Source organism: Pristiophorus japonicus, chromosome 8, assembly GCF_044704955.1.
Source record: "Pristiophorus japonicus isolate sPriJap1 chromosome 8, sPriJap1.hap1, whole genome shotgun sequence".
Classification (NCBI taxonomy): domain Eukaryota; kingdom Metazoa; phylum Chordata; class Chondrichthyes; family Pristiophoridae; genus Pristiophorus; species Pristiophorus japonicus.
In genome coordinates this window covers 185,852,569-185,874,845 of record NC_091984.1, presented here as the reverse complement: position 1 = coordinate 185,874,845, position 22,277 = coordinate 185,852,569, and the positions used below count along the sequence as shown (strand labels likewise).

General features: G+C 42.6%; 1 protein-coding gene across 1 annotated transcript in view; it reads left to right on the top strand.

The window, feature by feature from the left end:
- Positions 1-22,277, top strand: part of sppl3 (signal peptide peptidase 3) — a 116,067-nt gene that overhangs the window by 25,547 nt on the left and 68,243 nt on the right. Inside the window, exon 4 of the mRNA XM_070886310.1 lies at positions 12,883-12,995. Within this exon, the coding sequence (XP_070742411.1) occupies positions 12,883-12,995 (113 nt within the window). The remainder of the gene's footprint in view (positions 1-12,882; positions 12,996-22,277) is intronic.

Below are 22,277 nucleotides of genomic sequence, written 5' to 3'. Positions count from 1 at the left end.
AGATCACCTCTCATTCTTCTGAACTCCAATGAATATAGGCCCAACCTACTCAATCTATCTTCATAAATCAAACCCCTCATCCACGGAATCAACCTAGTGAACCTTTTCTGAACAGCCTCCAATGCAAGTATATCCTTCCTTAAATATGGAGACCAAAACTGTACGCAGTATTCCAGCTGCGGCCTCACCAATACCCTGTACAGTTGTAGCAGGACTTCTCTGCTTTTATACTCTATCCCCCTTGCAATAAAGGTCAACATTCCATTTGCCTTCCTGATCACTTGCTGTACCTGCATACTAACTTTTTGCTTTTCATGCACAAGGACCCTCGGGTCCCTCTGTACTGCAGCACTTTGCAATGTTTCTCCATTTAATTTATAATTTGCTTTTCTATTTTTTCTGCCAAAGTGGATGACCTCACATTTTCCCACATTATACTCCATCTGTCAAATGTTTGCCCACTCACTTAGCCTGTCTATATCCCTTTGCAGATTTATTGTGTCCCCCTCACAATTTGCTTTCCCACAATTTTTGCATCATCAGCAAACTTGGCTACATTACACTCGGTCCCTTCATCCAAATCATTAATATAGTTGAGGCCCACCGATGGCACCCCACTAGTTACTATTTGCCAGCCGGAAAATGACCCATTTATCCCGACTCTGTTAGTTAGCCAATCCTCTATCCATGCTAATATACTACCCCCAACCCCGTAAACTTTTATCTTGAGCAGTAACCTTTTTTGTGGCACCTTATCGAATGCCTTCTGGAAATCCAAATAAACCACATCCGCTGGTTCCCCCTTATCCACCCTGCTCGTTACATCCTCAAAGAACTCCAGCAAATGTCCCAAATCGCTTTTCAGCCAACCTTTGAAATGTAGTCACTGTTTTAACACCAGAACGCAGCAGCCAGTTTGCACATAGCCAACTCCCACAAACAGCAGTAAAATAAATGGCCAGATCATGTGTTTTAGGTGTTGGTTGAGGGATACTGATTGGCCAGCACATCAGGAAGAACTCCCTGCTCTAATTCGGATAGTGCCATAGGATCTTTTGTGTGCACTTGGGAGGGCAGAAGGGGCCTCAGTTTAATGTCTCATCTGAAAGGTTGTACCTCCACCAATGCAGCACTCCCTCAGTACTGCACTGAAATGTCAGCTAGGTTTATGTGCTCGAGTCTCTGATGCGAACCCACAGCCTTTTGATTCGGAGGCGAGAGTGCTAATACTGAGCCAAGGCTGACATCGAGTGATTTAGTTTCTTCCTCCACCATTTTGATCATTAATTCGTAGTTTCATTTTTGGGAGTGGCTACGTGGTGTGTGTGATTAATTATATATTTAGGTTTCACAATTCAGGGAGAGGTTACCACTTTGGCGCAGCAAAATGTGTCCACGCCCCTGCTATTATCATTCTTGTTTAATGTTAATTTTTTTAGGTGTGCCAGATAATCGAGTGCCCTTTACATGTGAAATGTTGCTGGTTACAGGAAAAAATCTGCACTATGCAAAATAAAAATATTTGTCCCATTGTTAAAGATTGGGTTTTGTTCAAATAAAAATGCAGATGGTGGTGAAGAACCTAAATGGTGAACTAAACTTAATTTATATTATGGATCCACTGCCTACAAGATTTAAGTTTGAAATGTCTTGTACATGTAATGGTACAGACAAATTGTGGCAAACCGATTGTGCATTTTATCCTATGACTAATATGTGGGGAAACGATACTTGCAGGACAAAGGCACAGCTTTGAGCATTTAGGCGTGTAAAAAGGGTGATTGGCTAATATATGACTTGTCTGTTTACATGCAACTATGTATTTATCTCCGTGTTAACCTTATGTCTACAAACTAGTGGATCTCCTGTGGCATTGCTCACAGTCAGAATCAGGTGTTGTGCAAGCAATTTACCATGGAGTCAAATTCAATTTTTTTGACAGTATTCTGATTTTACTGGTTCTGTCGGAATTGAATTCCACAACGCTGCCCGTTATTCTATAAAAACCGTAAATGAGTGCCCTTTATTTTCTTTGTATTTTTTTTACATAGAATCTGCTGCACTGATGCAGGTTATTTGGCTAAACTGATCTATGCTGGAGTTTATGCTTCACACGAGCCTCCTCTCACCCTTTTTTATCTGACCCCATCACCATATCCTATTTTCTACTTAAGAAATAGGAGCAGGAGTAGGCCATTTGGCCCCTCGAGCCTGCTTTGCCTCAACTCCACTTCCCTGCCTGCTCCCCATAACCCTTGATTCCCTTATTGTTCAAAAATCTGTATCTTTACCTTAAATATATCCAAAGACCCAGCCTCCACAGCTCGCTAGAGAATTCCAAAGATTCACAACCCTCAGAGAAGAAATTCCTCCTCATTTCTGTTTTAAATGGGCAGCCCCTTATTCTGAAACTATGCCCCCTAGTTCTAGGTTCCCCCATAAGGGGAAACATCCTCTCTGCACCTACCTTGCACCTACCTCACAATCATATATGTTTCAATAAAATCACCTGTCTTCTAAACTCCAATGAGTATAGGCTCAACCTTTCTTCATGTGACAACCCCTTCATCTCGGGAATCAGCCTCGTGAACCATCTCTGAACTGCCTCCAATGCAAGTATATCCCTCCTCAAATAAGGAGACCAAAACTGTACGCAGTACTCTAGGTGTGACCTCGCCAACGCCCTGTACAATTGGAGCAGGACTTCCTTACTTTTATACTCCATCCCCTTGCAATAAAGGCCAACGTTCCATTTGCCTTCCTGATTACGTGCTGTACCTGCATGCTAACGTTTTGCGTTTCATGCACAAGGACCCCAGGTCCCTCTGTACTACAGCATTTTATAATCACTCTCCATTTAAATAATAACTTGTTTATTTTTCCTACTAAAGTGGATAACCTCACATTTTCCACATTATAGTCCATCTGCCAAATTTTTGCCCACTCACTGAGCCTATCTATATCCCTTTGTAGATTCTTTGCGACATCCTCATAACTTGCTTTCCCCCCTATCTTTGTATCATCAGCAAATTTGGCTACAATGCACTCGGTCCCTTCATCCAAGTTATTAATATAAATTGTAAATAGTTGAGGCCCCAACACTGATCCCTGTTTCACCCCACTATTTACAGTTTGCCAACCTGAAAATGAACCATCTATCCTGGCTCTCTGTTTTCTGTTAGTTAGCCAATCCTCTAGCCACTCAATCTATCAATTACTCCCAACCCCATGAGCTCTTATCTTGTGCAGTAACCTTTTGTGTGGCACCTTATCGAATGCTTTTTGGAAATCCAAATATACGACATCAACTGGTTCTCCTTTATCCACTCTGCTCATTGCATCCTCAAAGTATCCAACAGATTTGTCAAATATGATTTCCCTTTCATAAAACCATACTGACTCTGCTTGACTACATTATGATTTTCGAAATGTCCTGCTATTACTTTCTTAATGATGGACTCCAGTATTTTCCCCAATGACAGATGTTAGGCTAACTGGTCTATAGTTTACTGCTTTCTTCCTCCCTCTTCTTAAATAGAAGTGTTACATTTGCGGTTTTCCAGTCCGCTGGGACCTCTCCAGAATTCAGGGAATTTTGGTAGATTCATACAATGCATCCACTATCTCTGCAGCCACTTCTTTTAAGACCCTAGGATGCATGCAATCAGGTCCTGGGGACTTGTCCACCTTTAGTCCCATTAGTTTGCCTAGTACTTTATTTCTAGTGATAGTGGTTGTTTTAAGTCCGTGTCTCTTTCCTTCCCCCCCGCCCCCACAATTGCTGCTTGATTATCAATTATTGGGACATTTTTAATGTCCTATACCGTGAAAACCGATACAAATATCTGTTCAAAGTCTCTGCCATTTCCCTGTTTCCCATTATTAATTCTCCAGTTCCATCCTCTAAGGGATCAACTTTAGCTACTCGTTTCCTTTTTATATACCTGTAGAAGCTCTTACGCTATCTTCTGTCTTTATCATTTTTTAATCATCCTTTGCTGGTTTCTAAAAATTTCCCAATCCTCTGGTCTTCCCCTGTCCTTCACAACATTGTATGCATTTGTTTTCAATTGGATACCATCCTTTACTTCCTTACGGAGCTTCCCCTTAACTGTAACCTATTCGCTTCAGCTACTTATGGTAGCGAATTCCACATTCTTACCACACTTTGGGCAAAGATGTTTCTCCTGAATTCCTTATTGGATTAATTAGGGACCATCTTGTATTTATGATCCCTAATTAATCCAATTTGGTCGCTCCACGAGTAGAATCACCTTCTCTATCTACTCTAACTTACCCTTTCATAATCTTAAAGACTTCTCTTAGACTATCCCAGTCTGTTCAACATTTGATTTTAATCCACTGCAGTGTTTAAAGCTGCGGATATACAGCAGAATGTAATGCTAGATATGCACGTTGGCGGTCATAAGGACATAAGCAATAGGAACAGGAGTAGGCCATACGACCCCACGAGCCTGCTCTGCCATTTAATACGATCATGGCTGATCCGATCATGGACTCGGGTCCAATTCCCGCTCCCCATAACCCCTTATTCCCTTATTGGTTAAAAAATGGTCCATCTCTGTCTTAAATTTATTCAATGACCCAGCTTCCACAGCTCTCTAAGACAACGAATTCCACAGATTTACAGCCCTGAGAGAAGAAATTACTCCATCTTAGTTTTAAATGGGTGGCCCCTTATTCTAAGATTATGCCCCCTAGTTCTAGTCTCCCCTATCAGTGGAAACATCCTCTCTGCATGCACCTTGTCAAGCCCCCTCATAATCTTATACGTTTCGATGCGATCACCCCTCATTCTTCTGAATTCCAATGGGTAGAGGCCCAACCTACTCAACCTTTCCTCATAAGTCAACCCCTCATCTCCAGAATCAACCTCGTAAACCTTCTCTGAACTGACTCCAAAGCCAAGTATATCCTTTCTTAAATATGGAAACCAAAACTGTATGCAGTATTCTAGGTGTGGCCTCACCAATACCCTGTATAACTGTAGCAAGACTTCCCTGCTTTTATATTCCACCCCTTTGCAATAAAGGCCAACATTCCATTGGCCTTCCTGATCACTTGCTGTACCTGCATACTAACTTTTTGTGTTTCATGCACCAGGACCTCCAGGTCCTGCTATACTGCAGCACTTTGCAATTTTTTTCCATTTAAATAATAACTTGCTCTTTGATTTTTTTCTGCCACAGTCATAACCTCACACTTTCCAACATTATACTCCATCTGCCAAATTTTTGCCCACTCACTTAGCCTGTCTGTCCTTTTGCAGGCTTTTTGTGTCCTCCTCACACAAAAATGGGAGGAAAAGCAATGTATCGCCTGAAAACTTGACTACATTACACTCAGCCCCTTGAGCCACGTCATTAATATAGATTGTAAATAGTTGGGGTCCCAGCACTGATCCCAGCGGCACCCCACTAGTTACTGATTGCCAACCCGAGAATGAACCACTTATCCCGGCTCTGTTTTCTGTTAGTTAGCCAATCCTCTATCAATGCTAATATATTACCCCCAACCTCGTGAACTTTTATCTTGTGCAGTAACCTTTTATGTGGCACCTTGTCAAATGTCTTCTGGAAGTCCAAATACACCACATCCACTGGTTCCCCTTTATCCACCCTGTTCGTTACATTCTCAAAGAATTCCAGCAGACTTGTCAAACATGACTTCTCATTCATAAATCCATGCTGACTCTGCCTGACTGAATTATGCTTTTCCAAATGTCCTACTACTGCTTCTTTAATAATGGACTCCAATATTTTCCCAACCACAGATGTTAAGTGAACTAGTCTGTAGTTTCCTGCTTTTTGTCTGCCTCCTTTTTTAAATCGGGGCGTTACATTTACAGTTTTCCAATCTGCTGGGACCTCCTCAGAATCCAGAGAATTTTGGTAAATTATAACCAATGCATCTACTATCTCTGCCGCTACTTCTCAAGACCCCAGGATGCAAGCCATCAGGTCCAGGGGATTTATCCGACTTTAGTCACATTATCTTACTGAGTACCACCTCCTTAGTGATTGTGATTGTGTTAAGTTCCTCCCCCTCTATAGCCCCTTGACTATCCACTGTTGGGATATTTGGTAGATATGTGATATTCAGCAGTACTAGGGAGGCAATGCTGGGCTTTGAGTGAACTTGTGCGATTCTGAATTTTAGTTGCATTGGGGAAGGTCCTGGGGTTTGGCCGGCCTGGGCTGGAGTTTGGCCGGCCTGGGCTGGAGTTTGGCCGGCCTGGGCTGGAGTTTGGCCGGCCTGGGCTGGAGTTTGGCCGGCCTGGGCTGGAGTTTGGCCGGCCTGGGCTGGAGTTTGGCCGGCCTGGGCTGGAGTTTGGCCGGCCTGGGCTGGAGTTTGGCCGGACTGGGCTGGAAATGCTGCAGGTGCTGGGCTGGAGTTTGGCTGGACTGGGCTGGAAATGCTGTAGGTGCTGGGCTGGGCTGGAGTTTGGCTGGACTGGATTGAAAGTGCTGGAGTTTGTCACCTGTGATCTGGAATCCCTGTTCAAGTGCACTTTAAGCAGAACTGGGAGTGAAATGTAACATTTGCCTCACTGGGGGGGGGGGGGGGGGTGTCTTTAGGTTTGTTAGCAGTGAGGAGCGAAGGGGGCATGAATCTTGCACTGATATGGATCCTGGAATTGGCATCATTCGTGTGTAAGTTTTTATTGAGTTCTCTGTCAACATTGAATTCAGTGTTTTGTGATTGGTTTCAGGATGTGTATGTTGCGCCCCCTGCTCCCTCTTCCCGCGCTCCTCCCTCCTGGAACCGCCCCAACTTATTTGAAGTATAGCTGTTTTTAAAAAAAATAATAATAATGGTTAGTACAGTGTACCGTTAATAGAATTGCCTGAGACCATGACAGCATGAAATTGGTAGACTTGCTCCTCTTAAATCACATTTATATTTGCGCATGTACTTCACAACCATGTCTGCTGCCTTTACCACTACAATGGGGAAGTGATATTTGTGGGTGTGTTGGATTTTATTTTCATTTGAGGCCTCACAGAGAGCACATTATAAGGCCTCACCCCCCATGTTTTAACTGCTAAAACCAGTTTCCTTATCTCAACAAGTGTAGACTCAGATATTTACAGTGTTGGGATGAGGGACTTTCATTTGCCTGCCTGCATACTCCACTGCCGCTTTCCATCTCTTCTGACACCGCAACACTTGGGCTTCTTCATTAGCCTTTCCCTCCTGAGCGCCATCATCTGCATATGAGACAGCAAAGATGCTGCAGGAAATGTGGTGAGGATAGTGCAGCACAAGTGGAGGAGCAGTAACAACAAGAATAAGAAAGGGGAGAAAAAAATCAAATAAAAAGAAGGGGGAAAGAAACTGGGGAGGAAAAGAGAGAAAAATGATTGAGAAAGATATTCTAAGCTTTGCAGACTGCGCATCTTAGAAAATTTGAGAACCGTGAGTTAGATGCCCTATTATTCCACTGGAATTGTAGTCAGAAATAAGTTACCAGTACGCCTGTACTGTCGTTACGAGTAGGATTTTACTACCACAAACACTCACGGTGATATGCTCCTGATACATGTTGTCTTAATTATGTTATGTTGCATTAACGTGTAATGCTGCTTTAGCTCTCAAATTATCGAGGCCAATAATTGGTGGTTTTCACACACAAATGGAGAGAACCGTGGAGCATGGTGCCCTTCCCCACTAATTAAACACTAGTAAAAATTCCTTAACTCCATGTAATAAAAATAGAATTTGGCCTATGCAGTTACAGTAAATCAATGGGTCTAATTATGGACTGATGTAATCATGGAATACAGTTCCCAAAACACCAGCAAAACTTATGGAATCTCATATATAAAAAAAATAGAATTAGACTTAACCGCTCACCACCCACCAGTGGTCCAGCCTATTATTGGCTCGAATTCATTGAATCATAGAATGGTTACAGCACGGAAGAAGGCCATTAAGCCCGTCGAGCCTGTACCAACCCCCCCAGCATGTCCCACTCCCCCGCCCTTTCCCCGTAGCCATGCAAATGTTTTTCCTTCAGATACTTATCCAACTCCCTTTTGAAAGATAAAATTGAGTCTGTCTCCACCACATTTTCATTCCAGAACCCAGCCACTCGCTGTGTTTTTTAAAAAAAAAAGTTATTTCTTACATCGCCTTTGGTTCTTTTGCCAGTCACCTTAAATCTGTGTCCTCTAGTTCTCGACAGTTTCTCTCTCTTCACTCTGTCCAGACCCTTCATAATTTTGATCTTCTCTATCAAATCTTCTCTCAATCTTCTCTGCTCCAAGGAGAACAACCCCAGTTTCTCCAATCTATCAATGTAACTGAAGTCCCTCACTCCTGGAATCATTCTCGTAATCAGTCTTTCAGATGAGATGTTAAACCTGGCCCTGTCTGCTCTCTCAGGTGGACGTAAAAGATCCCATGGCACTATTTCGAAGAAGAGCGGGGGAGTTATCCCGGTGTCCTAGCCAATATTTATCCCTCAATCAACATAACATAAAAACAGATTATCTGGTCATTATCACATTGCTGTTTGTGGGAGCTTGCTATACGTAAATTGGCTGCTGCATTTCCCACATTACAATAGTGACTACACTTCAAAAGTGCTTCATTGACTGTAAAGTGCTTTGAGATGTCTGGTGGTCGTGAAAGATGCTATATAAATGCAAGTCTTTCTATTCAAATCTTTTCTGCACCTTCTCTAAGGCCTTCACGTCCTTCCTAAAGTGTGGTGTCCAGAATTGGGACACAGTACTCCAGTTGGGGCCGAACCAGTGTTTTATACAGGTGTTTCATAATTTCCACACTTTTGTACTCTATTTATGATGGCCATGATCCAGTAAGCCTTTTTAATTGCTTTCTCAACCTACCCTGCCACCTTCAACGATTTGTGCATACATTTCCCCTGCTCCCCCCCCCCTCCCCTCAAAGGTCTCTCTGTGCACCCCCTTCAGGATTGTACCATTTAGATTATATGTCCTCTCCTCATTCTTTCTACCAAAATGTATCACTTCAGACTTTTCTATGTTAAATTTCATCTGCCACGTGTCCGCCCATTTCATCAGCCTGTCTGTCTTCCTGAAGTCTATCACTTTCCTCCTCACTGTTCATTATACTTCTAAGTTTTGTGTCATCTGCAAATTTTGAAATTGTGCCCTGTACACCCGTGTCCTAGTCATTAATATATATCAAGAAAAGCAGTGATCCTTGATCCAACCTCTGGGGAACACCACTGTATACCTACCTTCCAGTTCGAAAAACAACCGTTCACCACTAGTCTCTGTTTCCTGTCACTTAGCCAATTTCTTATCCATTCTGTCACTATACCTTTTATTCCACACGCTTCAAGTTTGCTGGCAAGCCTATTATGTGGCACATTGTCGAATGCCTTTTGCAAATCCATGTACACCACATCAACCGCATTGCCATCACCAACCCTCTGTTACCTCATCAAAAAACTCGCTCAAGTTGGTTAAACACAATTTGCCCTTAACAAATCCGTGCTAGCTTTCCTTAATTAATCCACACTTGTCCAAGTGATTGCTAATTTTGACCCTGATTATTGTTTCTAAAAGCTTCCAGAATACCGATGTTAAACTGACTGGCCTATAGTTGCTGGGTTTATCTTTACACCCTTGTTCAAAAATGGATATAATTTTCCAGTACTCTGGCACCACCCCATTTCTAAGGAGGATTGGAAGATTATGGCCAGTACCTCCGCGATTTCTTCCTTCACTTCTCCGCATCCTAGGATGCATCCCATCCGGTCCTGGTGACTTATCTACTTTAAGTACAGCCAGCCTTTCTAGTACCCCCTCTTTATCTATTCTTATCCCATCCAGTATCTCCTCTACCTCCTCCTTTACTATGTCTGTGGCAACATCTTCCTTGGTAAAGACAGGTGCAAAGTAGTTATTTAGTACCTCAGCCATTCCTTCTGCCTCCATGCTTGGATTTCCTTTTTGGTCCCTTATCTGCCCCACCCCTCCTCTTACTATCCGTTTACTATTTATATGCGGGCAGAAAACTTTTGGATTATTTTTTATGTTAGCTGCCATTCTATGCTCCATCTGTTTTCTTTATCATTTCTCCTCTGAACTTTCTATATTTAGCCTGATTCTCAGATGTATTATCGACCTGACATGTCATAATTGGAGAAGAGAAACCTGGTAGTTGGTAGTACTTGGGAGAAATTAGTCTGTTTTGATAGTATTGAATTGCCTGCTCCATTGGGTTTGAGTTATTTAAGTAATTGATCACTGAATGCGATGAAGGATTTTTTAAATTCTGTTTTAAAATTGAGCCCAGGTATAGAGAGGCCAGTTTACCAACAAAGCACAGACCGGGAATCAAACTGAACTTCCTGAACTGAATTGCTAAATTTGCCATTGGGAAATGTCTTTTTTTTTTAAAGAAAATGTCCCCTGCCCCCTTCTGATTTTGTTTCCTCCTTTCATTAAGATTTTGACTCGTGCCGGGATGTGCTTCTGTGGGTGGTCGTCAATCTCTGGCCCAAGTCGCCATTCTTCATGTTTGAGTTTTGGCAATAAGTGTCAGCAAGCTACCCAACATGGGAAGTATTGCAACAAGGCTGATCATCTTGTCTCCCAGTAGATCCAGCAGAAATCATTGGCAAGTCAAGAGTTGTGCTACTGGATATTCGCACTCCCCCCACCCCCCCAGCTCCAATCCCAAGTGCGGGCCAATTGTAACGATCCTCCTGTTATCCAGACTGAGATCAATTAAGTCACCACACACTGGGGATTCAATTTACATCTCTTTTGTTATGTATGTTATCACACACACATCTGTTTGGTCATTCATTGGATGTGAGCTGCTTTGAGACATCCGGAGAGACCTGATAAGGTGCTCTACAAGTTCAAGTTTTTTTTTAAATCTCATCAAGCAGTACAAATAGCAAATGAGCCATTGTTAGAGCCTCCCTTGCTTTAATAAGTGGGTCAGTTGAATTATGCATATGACATTCTGATTGTCATAGCAAATCACTTTGCAAAATCTATTTTAAAGTAATGCTACAATGAAATCGGTTGTAACCTGTTAAATGTTTTCAATAGCCTTCTCTGGGTACAGATTCATGTAATGTTTCAATGCTAATCTGGCCAATAGTGGAGTAGGCTTGTGTTAGTGTGTGTGATTTGTGGTAATAGTTAGGTTCTTACTGCAGTCTGCTTGCAATGTAATTTTATTACATTATTGAGGATTTTCTGTTGCTCTAAGTTCAAAATATCGTTGCAGAGATGGGAGTGTTGGAGTACCAGGCGGATAAGCTGAATGGCCTTTTCTTGTGTTTGTCCAGAGAGTTATCCAAAGCTTGGTTTACATTGCATTATGCTGACGTTATGGACAGCGCCACCAACAGTTTAAAGAACTGAGTGCACTTTAAATGACCTTAACTGAACCAGCAGAGAGAAGTGGCTCTTCAGCTGCTACTGTACTTTGGAGAACCTGCCAGAAGCAGAAGTAAATACCAGTAATGGAAATACATCAGTTAGGATTGGGGTCAGAATCTAGCAGGGAGAAAATAAGTACCCAGAACTGATAATTGGGTTTAAAGGTCTAACAGCAGCTGTGAGAAATAAGAAAACTGCTGGGTATCGCATTCTAGCTGAGTTAAGCCGCCAGACAAAGCTGATGTATGGCAAGACCTCCAGCAGGAAGTGTAAGAAGCTGCCCCGAAACAACTGCTCTCACACTCAGTAACTTGTTCGTTCACAAGACTCTTTTCAACTTTGATGTTCTGCACAGTAGTTCTGGCCGTTAGTTTTCTCGATTATAAAGGCAATTGGTTTAAACGTCAGATCAAGGAAGCAACATATTCTTCACAAGTTATATTCTTGTACGTGAAGGTTTATGGTGTTGCTAATAACTTTTTAATGAGGGAAAGTTACACTAAAGATAAATGATTGAGGTTAGGGAAAGCCACTTTTGTTTCTGCACCTATAATTGGTAGGTTACTACTTCACATAGTAGAAGAAATACACATCAGAGCTATGAAATTCAGTGCTCCCAGTATTTGCATTATTTAAATGCAGGTGGGATAGATAGGCAAGTGGGAAAAAAAATTAATGAATTTAAGAGTATCACAAGAGACATCCACAGAAGACAAAATTGGAAGAATAAACGACTTTCAAGCTAGAGAACTTGCATTTGTATCATGCCTTATCACTTCCTCCGAATATTCCAAATGGATTAACAGAAATAAGTTACCACTGAACTGTAGTCACTGTTATGTAAGAAGCACAGCAGCTAATTTGAACACCAAAAAGACCCACAAACAGGAAACAAGATACAAATCCAGTTATCTATTTTTGGTGATGTTGCTCGAGGCAGACCACTAGAATAGTGCCGTGGGATCTTTTATGCTCACCTGAACTGGCAAGTAGAACTTTAATTTAATATGCCATCGCACCATCAACAATGCAGCACTGCCTCAGTACTATACAGCACTGCCTAGATTATGTGATTCTTCTAAAAAAAAAAAAATTGGAGTGCTTGTTTTTGATAATATGCCCATATTATATATGGGATCTCCTATAAGCAAATGCTTATTTAATGCCTAAATAAGCATAAAACCTGGAGGAGAACTTTTTTTGCAGGGGAGTTCTATTTTGTAATTGCGAATATGTAAAAAGGCTTTGATTGTATTCTTTCAGTTGGCTCACTCATGGATTAAAGTCAAAAGTCTTTTTCATTCAACTGATTATGGAGCAAGCCGGCTATTGCACACTCACAATTCATACCAAGAGCATGCGCTGCCAGCTCCCAGCAGCAGTGGGGACAATGCGATCTGTGTGACTTCTACTTGTTTGATGGAAAAACCAACTAACCATAATTCCTGTTCTGTTCTTGTTTCAGAATTTCATTTGGCTGCTGTGGACGATTCACTGCTGCTGAACTACTCTCATTTTCCCTTTCAGTCTTGCTTGTGCTTATCTGGGTATTAACGGGGCACTGGTTACTGATGGATGGTGAGTGCAACAACTTGTAGGTGAATGTCACCATTTTGAGAACAAAAACACCTTTTTATATCCTGCAGCATACCAAGCCTGTTTGCTTAAATTGGCAATAACATTTAGCAGAATTGTGCTGATCATAAAAAAATTCCCCACTCTATAAAGCATTTGTTTGCCTAATATACTTGCACAAAGTTATATTAACCTGCTTCAGTCAATGTAATGTAAAATGTTGATGTGAAGTGCAATTTTTGGGACACTAGCAATATACAATAACATGAAAGAGCTGGAGTCCAGATTGTTTTCTTTGTGCTGATGTGCACATGTACATTGTAGTGGAAAACGAGCAACTTCTGACATGTAAATGCCTGGCGATGAGACTTTTCAGCGTGGAACGAATACACGTTCTGAGCCTGTGGCAATATTTAAATGACTCGTGTGCAGTTTAGCCCAGTTGGTGGGTGTTATCTTGTCTCCCTCAATTGCAAGGAGGGATGGTTCTAGCCTACACTGACCTGACACTGAGTATTGTAGTAGAAGAAGGGGCGTCAGCCTCATGGCATTAACATCTCTGTTAAAGTTTCTCATATGAGGACCTGTATTAAGCAGTTGGTGATGAGTAATTCTGATGCACAGCATTGCATTTGGATGTCGAGAAATTAAGGTGAGTGGTGTATTGCAATCTCCATCATGCTAAAGGCAGATATCCATTGCATAGTTGAAGAAGAAACTTTGAGGCTTGGTGCAGGAGCAGCTGGAAGGTGTTATCCAGAGGCAGGGTATGAGAACATGTGCTGCTTGTATCCAGGGCTCATTGCGTACCATGATTGTGTTGAAAGAGTAAGTAGATGCGTGTGCATTCTGTATCTGCAACCAAAACTCTGCCTGTGTATACTTACCAAAGGCCCATCTTCCATTGTTTAAAATGGATTATAGTTGATAAAGATTTCCATTACGATCAGCAACAAACCTCCCGTTGTACTACACAAAGAGCCTTTTTGTGCTATTCCGGTCTGTTTGAGGGAAGAGTGCTATATCCGTTCAGCAGCTTGCTGTCTGCATGTTTTGGCACTGAGAAATTGAGATTTTTTTCCAGTAGAAATATTCACTTAAATAACCAACTTAAATGACTTGAATACTTTCTTTTCCAATGCTAAGTCATTTATAATGCGTTCCTCTGCCAGTAGCCTTGAAATAGAGTGCTGTGAAAATGACATGGGTTTCAAGGTACATACCTGATGGATCTGTTGCCCAGACTCTGTTGACAATGTGGGTGTATCCAAGAGTGAGTGCCGAGACCAAGCTAAGGACAGCCAGAAACAAACAAGTGGCTACTATATTGGGCGGAGGGCTGCAGACCCTACATGCACAGGCCTATATTGCTGGTGACGGAGGGTCACAGACCTGAATTGTTAACTCGGTTTCTCTCTCCACGGATGCTGCCTGACCAGCTGAGTGTTTCCAGCATTTTCTGTTTCTGTTTTGGATTCCAGCATCCGCAGTATTTTGCTACAGGTGCAGCATCGAGAATGCTGAACCCTTGGGACCGAGGCCGTTCCGGATTCCGGGCTTTTCCAGACTTTTAATCGTCTTTCTGACATCTCGAATCTGGAAACACCTGACCCCAGGTTCGGGTATTTCCGGATTTCAGAAAGTCGGGGGGGCGGTGGCAACGAGGAGAGAGGGGGTTTGGGGCCCCACCAAGGACAGACGGTCGAGGCCTGACCGGTCCCGTCGCGGAGGAGATGTTTGGGCAGGCCAGTGGTGAGGCCCCAAAATAAGGACAGTGGAGACGAGGCCCGAGGTCAGGCAGTGGCGGGGTCCAGGGTCGGTGGGTCCGGATTCCGGATTTTCGACGCTGCACCTGTATTGTCAAAAATGATGAGTTCTGTTATTTGAGGAAACATTGCAGTGATGGCAGTGTATCATTAAAAGCACTCACTCGTGTCCTGGAGTATGCAGCGAACACAAGTACAGCACCTGGGGGTCCTTGTGCATGAATCCCAAAAAGTTAGTTTGCAGGTGCAGCAGGTAATCAGGAAGGGGAATGGAATGTTGGCCTTCATTGCGAGAGGGATGGAGTACAAAAGCAGGGAGGTCCTGCTGCAACTGTACAGGGTATTGGTGAGGCCGCACCTGGAGTACTGCATGCAGTTTTGGTCACCTTGCTTAAGGAAGGATATACTAGCTTTGGAGGGGGTACAGAGACGATTCACTAGGCTGATTCCGGAGATGAGGGGGTTACCTTATGATAGATTGAGTAGACTGGGTATTTACTCGTTGGAGTTCCGAAGGATGAGGGGTGATCTTATAGAAACATTTAAAATAATGAAAGGGATAGACAAGATAGAGGCAGAGAGGTTGTTTCCACTATCGGGGAGACTAGAACTAGGGGGCACAGCCTCAAAATACGGGGGTGCCAATTTAAAACCGAGTTGAGAAGGAATTTCTTCTCCCAGAGGGTTGTGAATCTGTGGAATTCTCTGCCCAAGAAAGCAGTTGAGGCTAGCTCATTGAATGTATTCAAATCACAGATTGATAGATTTTTAACCAATAACGGAATTAAGGGTTATGGGTAGCGGGCGGGTAAGTGGAGCTGGGTCCACGACCAGATCAGCCATGATCTTGTTGAATGGCAGAGCAGGCTCGTGGGGCTAGATGGCCTACTCCTGTTCCTAATTCTTATGTTCTTATGGACATGCTGAACTAGTTCACATTGCCAACTGCATTTAGTGAATCTCAATATCGTGCACACAAGAAATGTTGTTTCACTATTGACAATAGGAACTGGTTAAAATGAACTTCGCATTAAATCCAACACTGGGGGATTTGCTCAGTTTCAGCACTGACCAGTAACCACCCAAATCTGCCATCAATATGATAGTGGCAGTTTGTTAAAACTGGTTTCTAAAAAACCAATTGCGTGTGTGCGCGTGTGTTGCACTCTCCCAAACCTGTTTTTTTGCTTTTATTTTTTAATCTCATTATGCTCTCCTGGTTACAGGCTTTTCAGACGGGATAGAGTGGGGGGTAAAAAAGGAGGGGGGTGGTGTGTCGCAGTATTGATTAAGGAAACAATTACAGCTGTGAGGGGGGATATTATGTTGAAAGGATCATCAAATGCAGCTATATGGATCGAATTGAAGAACAAAAAAGGGGCAATCATGTTGCTGGACGTGTACTTATAGACCCCCAAACAATCAGGGAGATAGAAGAGCAAATATGTAGGCAGATTTCTGAGAAGTGCAACAACTATAGGGCAGTAATAGTCGGGATTTCAACTAAAATTAGTGTGAAAGGTATAGAGGGTGCGGAATTCCTAAAATGCATTCAGGAGAACTTTTTTAGCCACTATGTAGAAAGCCCAACAAGGGAGGAGGGGGCAGTTCTGGACTTCGTTTTAGGGAATGAAGCAGGGCAGGTGGAAGGGGTACCATTGGGAGAGCATTTTGATACCAGTGATCATAATTCAATTAGATTTAGGGTCATTATGGAAAAGGACAAAGATAGACCAGAAATAAAAGTTCTCAATGAGGGAAAAGCCAACTTTGCTAAGCTGAGAGGTGATTTAGCCATAGTGGACTGAAAATAGCTACTGGTAATCAGTGTCCGAGCAGTGGGAGGCATTTAAAGAGGAGATCCAAAGGGTTCAGAGCAAGTATGTTCCCTTAAAGAAAAAGGGTGGGACTAACAAATCTAGATCCCTTGGATGTCGAGGGACATACAGGGCAGGATAAAGAAAAAAAGGGAGGCTTATGACAGATACTGAGGGCTCCATACTGAAGAATCTCTAGAGGAGTATAGAAAGTGCAGAGGTGAAAAAGGAAACTAGGAAAGCAAAGAGAGAGCATGAAAACATGTTGGCAAGTAAAATCAAGGAAAACACAAAGATGTTTTATAAATCCATTAAGAGCAAGAGAATAACTAAAGAAAGAGTAGGGCCTATTGGAGACCTTAAAGATAATCTGTGTGTGGAGGTGGAAGACGTGGGTATGGTTCTTAATGAATACTTGCATCTGTTTTCACAAAAGAGAGGGGCGATGCAGACATTGCAATCAGGGAGGAGGAGTGTGAAATATTAGATGAAATAAACATAGTGAGAGAGGAAGTATTAAGGAGTTTAGCAGCTTTGAAAATGGATAAATTCCCAGGCCTGAATGAAATATGTCCCAGACTGTTAAGAAAAGCAAAAGAGGAAATAGCAAAGGCTCTGGCCATCATTTTCCAATCCTCTCTGGCTGCAGGTATGGTGCCAGAGGACTGGAGGACTGCTAATGTACCTTTGTTTAAAAAGGAAAGAAGGATGGAACGAGTAATTACAGGCTATTCAGCCTAACCTCAGTGGTGGGAAAATTATTGGAAAAATCCTGAGGGACAAGATAAATCTTCATTTAGAAAGACATGGATTAATCAAGGACAGTCAGCATGGATTTGTTAAGGGAAGGTCGTGTCTGGCTAACTTGATTAAATTTTTCGAGCAGATAACCAGGAGGGTCGATGAGGGCAGTGCATATGATGTAGTGTATATGGATTTTAGCAAAGCTTTTGATAAGGTCCCACATGGCAGACTGGTTACAAAAGTAAAAGCCCATATGATGCAGGGCAAAGTGGCCAGTTGGATCCAAAATTGGCTGAGGCAGGAAGCAAAGGGTAATGGTTGATAGGTATTTTTATGACTGGAAGGCTGTATCCAATGGGGTTCCGCAGGGCTCAGTGCTGGGTCCCTTGCTTTTTGTGGTATATATCAATGACTTGGACTTGAATGTTGGGGCTATGATTAAGAAGTTTGCAGATGATACTAAAATCGGCTGTGTGGTTGATAATGAAGAAGAAAACTGACGACTGCAGGAAGATATCAATGAACTGATCAGGTGGGCAGAACAGTGGCAAATGGTATTCAATCTGGAGAAGTGAGAGTTAATGCATTTGGGGAGGGCTAACGAGGCAAGGGAATACACATTAAATGGTAAGACACTGAAGTGTAGAGGAATAAAGGGACTCTGGAGTGCATGTCCCCAGATCCCTGAAGGTAGCAGGCCAGGTAGATACAGTGGTTAAGAAGGCATACGGAATACTTGCCTTTATTAGCTGAGGCATAAGAGCTGGGAGATTATGCTTGAACTGTATAAAACACTAGGTCACAGCTAGAGTACTGTGTGCAGTTCTGGTCACCACATTACAGGAAAGATGTGATTGCACTAGAGAGGGTACAGAGGAGATTTACGAGGATGTTGCCTGGACTGGAGAATTTTAGCTATGAGGAAAGATTGGATAAGGCTGGGTTTGTTTTCTTCAGAACAGGGGAGGCTGAGAGGAGACCATATTGAGATGTATAAAATTGAGGGGCCTAGATAGTGGATAGGACGGACCTATTTCCCGTAGCAGAGGAGTCAACAACCAGGGGGCATAGATTTAAAATAATTGGTAAAGGGATTTGAGGGGAAATTTCTTTACCCAGAAGTGGTGGGGTTCTGGAACTCACTGTCTGAAAGGGTGGTAGAGACAGAAACCCTCACCACATTTAAAAAGTACTTGGATGTGCACTTGAAGTGCCGTAACCTACAGGGCTATGGACCAAGAGCTGGAAAGTGGAATTAGACTGGGCAGCTCTTTGTTGGGCTGCACGGATACGATGAGCCAAAATGGCCGCCTTCCATGCTGTAAATTTCTATGGTTCTATGCATAATCAGTAATGAGTTGGTAATGTCATGAGGGATGTTGTGCTGCATTTTCAGAGTGATTACAAATCTAAATATTAAAGATACTGTATGGTAGTGGTGGTAAGTTGTGACAGGCATGGCAGTGCTTTATTTTTTGTTTTCTTAAATACAAGCAGCAAGTATAGACTTTTAAGCTGCAAAAACATGTTGCAAACAGGCCAATCTAATCATGCAGAACGTTTAATATTAAAACTCACTGATCACTGATAAACAAATAATGACTCTTCTGACTTCAGACCATCTATTGTATCTGTTGTATATTTTTAAAATCGTGTTTTCATGTACTTCCTAACGGTTATATAAATGTAAATTATGTGTGCTATAATTACAGCTTCCCACAGAGATGGCACTGTACCACCTCAGTTTTGTATATCACAGCCCCTCAGCTTTTACTGCAGAGAGATTCCTATCCTGCAACCAAGTCTATCTCTGCTTCCCAAATTGCTATGTTTTATCAGAGCAGTGCATAACTTGAAAATTGGAACTGAATTTTGTGTACAGGCCCTGCCTTCTGACCACCTTTCACCTAAACATAGAAAGTAGATGCAGGAGCAGGCCATTCGGCCCTTCGAGCCTGCACCACCATTCAATATGATCATGGCTGATCATGCAACTTCAGTACCCCACTCCTGCTTTCTCTCCATACCCCTTGATCCCTTTAGCCGTAAGGGCCAAATCTAACTCCCTTTTGAAAATATCCAACGAACTGGACTCAACAACTATCTGTGGTAGAGAATTCTATAGGTTCACAATTCTCCGGGTGAAAAAGTTTCTCCTCATCTTGGTCCTAAATGGCTTACCTCTTATCCTTAGACTGTGACCCCTGGTTCTGGACTTCCCCAACATCGGGAACATTCTTCCTGCATCTAACCTGTCTAATCCCGTCAGAATTTTATATGCTTCTATGAGATCCCCTCTCATTCATCTAAATTCCAGTGAATATAAGCCTAGTCGATTCAGTCTTTATGTCAATCCTGCCATCACGGGATGCAGTCCGGTGAACCTTCGCTGCACACTCTCAATAGCAAGAATGTCCTTCCTCAGATTAGGAGACCAAAACTGCACACAATACTCAAGGTGTGGTCTCATCAAGGCCCTGTACAACTGCAGCAAGACCTCCCTGCTCCTATACTCAAATCCTCTCGCTATGAAGGCCAACATGCCATTTGCTTTCTTAACTGCCTGCTGTACCTGCATGCCTACTTTCAATGACTGATGTACCATGACACCCAGCTCTCGTTGCACCTGCCCTTTTACTAATCTGTCACCATTCAGGTAGTAATCTGCCTTCCTGTTTTTGCCACCAAAGTGGATAACTCACATTTATCCACATTACACTGCATCTGTCATGCATTTGCCCACTCACCTAACCTGTCCAAGTCACCCTACAGCCTCTTAGCATCCTCCTCACAGCTCTCACTGCCATCCAGCTTAGTGTCATCTGCAAACTTGGAGATATTACATTCAATTCCTTCATCTAAATCATTAATGTATATTGTAAATAGCTGGAGTCCCAGCACTGAACCTTGCGGTACCCCACTGCCTGCCATTCTGAAAAGGACCCGTTTATTCCCACTCTTTGCTTCCTGTCTGCCAACCAGTTTTCTATCCACGTCAATACATTACCCCAATACCATGTGCCTTAATTTTGCACACTAATCTCTTGTGTGGGACCTTTTCAAAAGCCTTTTGAAAGTCCAAATACACCACATCCACTGGCTTTCCCTTCTTCACTCTACTAGTTACATCCACAAAAAATTCTAGATTTGTCAAGCATGATTTCCCTTTCATAAATCCATGCTGACTGGGACCGATCCTGACACTGCTTTCCAAATGCTCTGCTATTACATCTTTAATAATTGATTCCCGCATTTTCCCCACTACTGATGTCAGGCTAACCAGTCTATAATTCCCTGTTTTCTCTCTCCTTTTTTAAAAAGTGGGGTTACATTAGCTACCCTCCAATCCATATGAACTGATCCAGAGTCCATGGAATGTTGGAAAATGACCAGCAAGGCATCTACTATTTCTAGGGCCACTTAAGTACTCTGGGATGCAGACTATCAGTTCCTGGGGATTTATTGGCCTTCAATCCCGTCAATTTCCCTAACACCATTTCCTGACCAATAAGGATTTCCCTCAGTTTCTCCTTCTCGCTAGACCCTCGGTCCCCTAGTATTTTTGGGAGGTTATTTGTGTCTTGCTTAGTAAAGACAGAACCAAAGTATTTTTTCAATTGGTCTGCCATTTCCTTGTTCTCCATTATGAATTCACCTGATTCTGACTGCAGGGGATTAGTCTTCACTAATCTTTTTCTCTTCACATATCTATAGAAGCTTTTGCAGTCAGTTTTTATGTTCCCTGCAAGCTTACTCTCAAACTGTATTTTCCCCCTCCTAATTAAACCCTTGATCCTCCTCTGCTGAATTCTAAATTTCTCCCAGTTCTCAGGTTTGCTGGCCAATTTATATGCCTCTTCCTAGGATTTAACACTATCCCTAATTTCCCTTGTTAGCCACGGTTGAGCCATCTTCCCCGTTTTGTTTTTACGCCAGACAGGGATGTACAATTGTTGTAGTTCATCCATGTGATCTTTAAATGTCTGCCATTGCCTATCTACCGTCAACCCTTTAAGTATCATTCGCCAGTCTATCCTAACCAATTCATGTCTCATACCATCGAAGTTACCTTTCTTTAAGTTCAGGACCCTAGTCTCTGAATTAACTGTGTCACTCTCATCTTAATGAGGAATTCTACCATATTATGGTCACTCTTCCCCAAGGGGTCTCGCACGAAAGATTGCTAATTAATCCTCTCTCATTACACAAGACCCAGTCTAGGATGGCCTGCTCTCTAGTTAGTTCCTTGACATATTGTTCGAGAAAACCATCCCTAATACACTCCAGGAAATCCTCCTCCACAGTATTGCTACCAGTTTGGCTAGCCCAATCTATATGTAGATTAAAGTCACCCATGGTAATTGCTGTACCTTTATTGCACACGTCCCTAATTTCCTGTTTGATGCCATCCCCAACCTCACTGCTACTATTTGGTGGTCTGTACACAACTCCCACTGTTTTGCAGCTCTACCCATATAGATGCTACATCATCCAAGCTAATGTCCTTCCTTACTATTACGTTAATCTCCTCTTTAACCAGTAACGCTACCCCACCTCCTTTTCCTTTCTGTCTTTCCTTCTTGAATATTGAATACTCCTGGATGTTGAGTTCCCAGCCTTGGTCACCCTGGAGCCATGTTTCCGTAATCCCAATGACATCATATCCGTTAACAGCTATCTGTTAATTCATCCACCTTATTATGAATGCTCCTCGCATTGAGACTCCGAGCCTTTCGGCTTGTTTTTTTTAGCACTCTTTGTCCTTTTAGAATCATGTTGTAATGTGGCCCTTTTTGATTTTGTCCTTGATTTGTCTGCCTCTGCTCTTACTTTTCTCCTTCCTACCTTTTGCTTCTGCCCCCTTTTTATTTCCCTCTGCCTCCCTGCATAGATTCCCATCCCCCTGCCATATTAGTTTAAACCCTCCCCAACAGCACTAGCAAACACTCTGCCTAGGA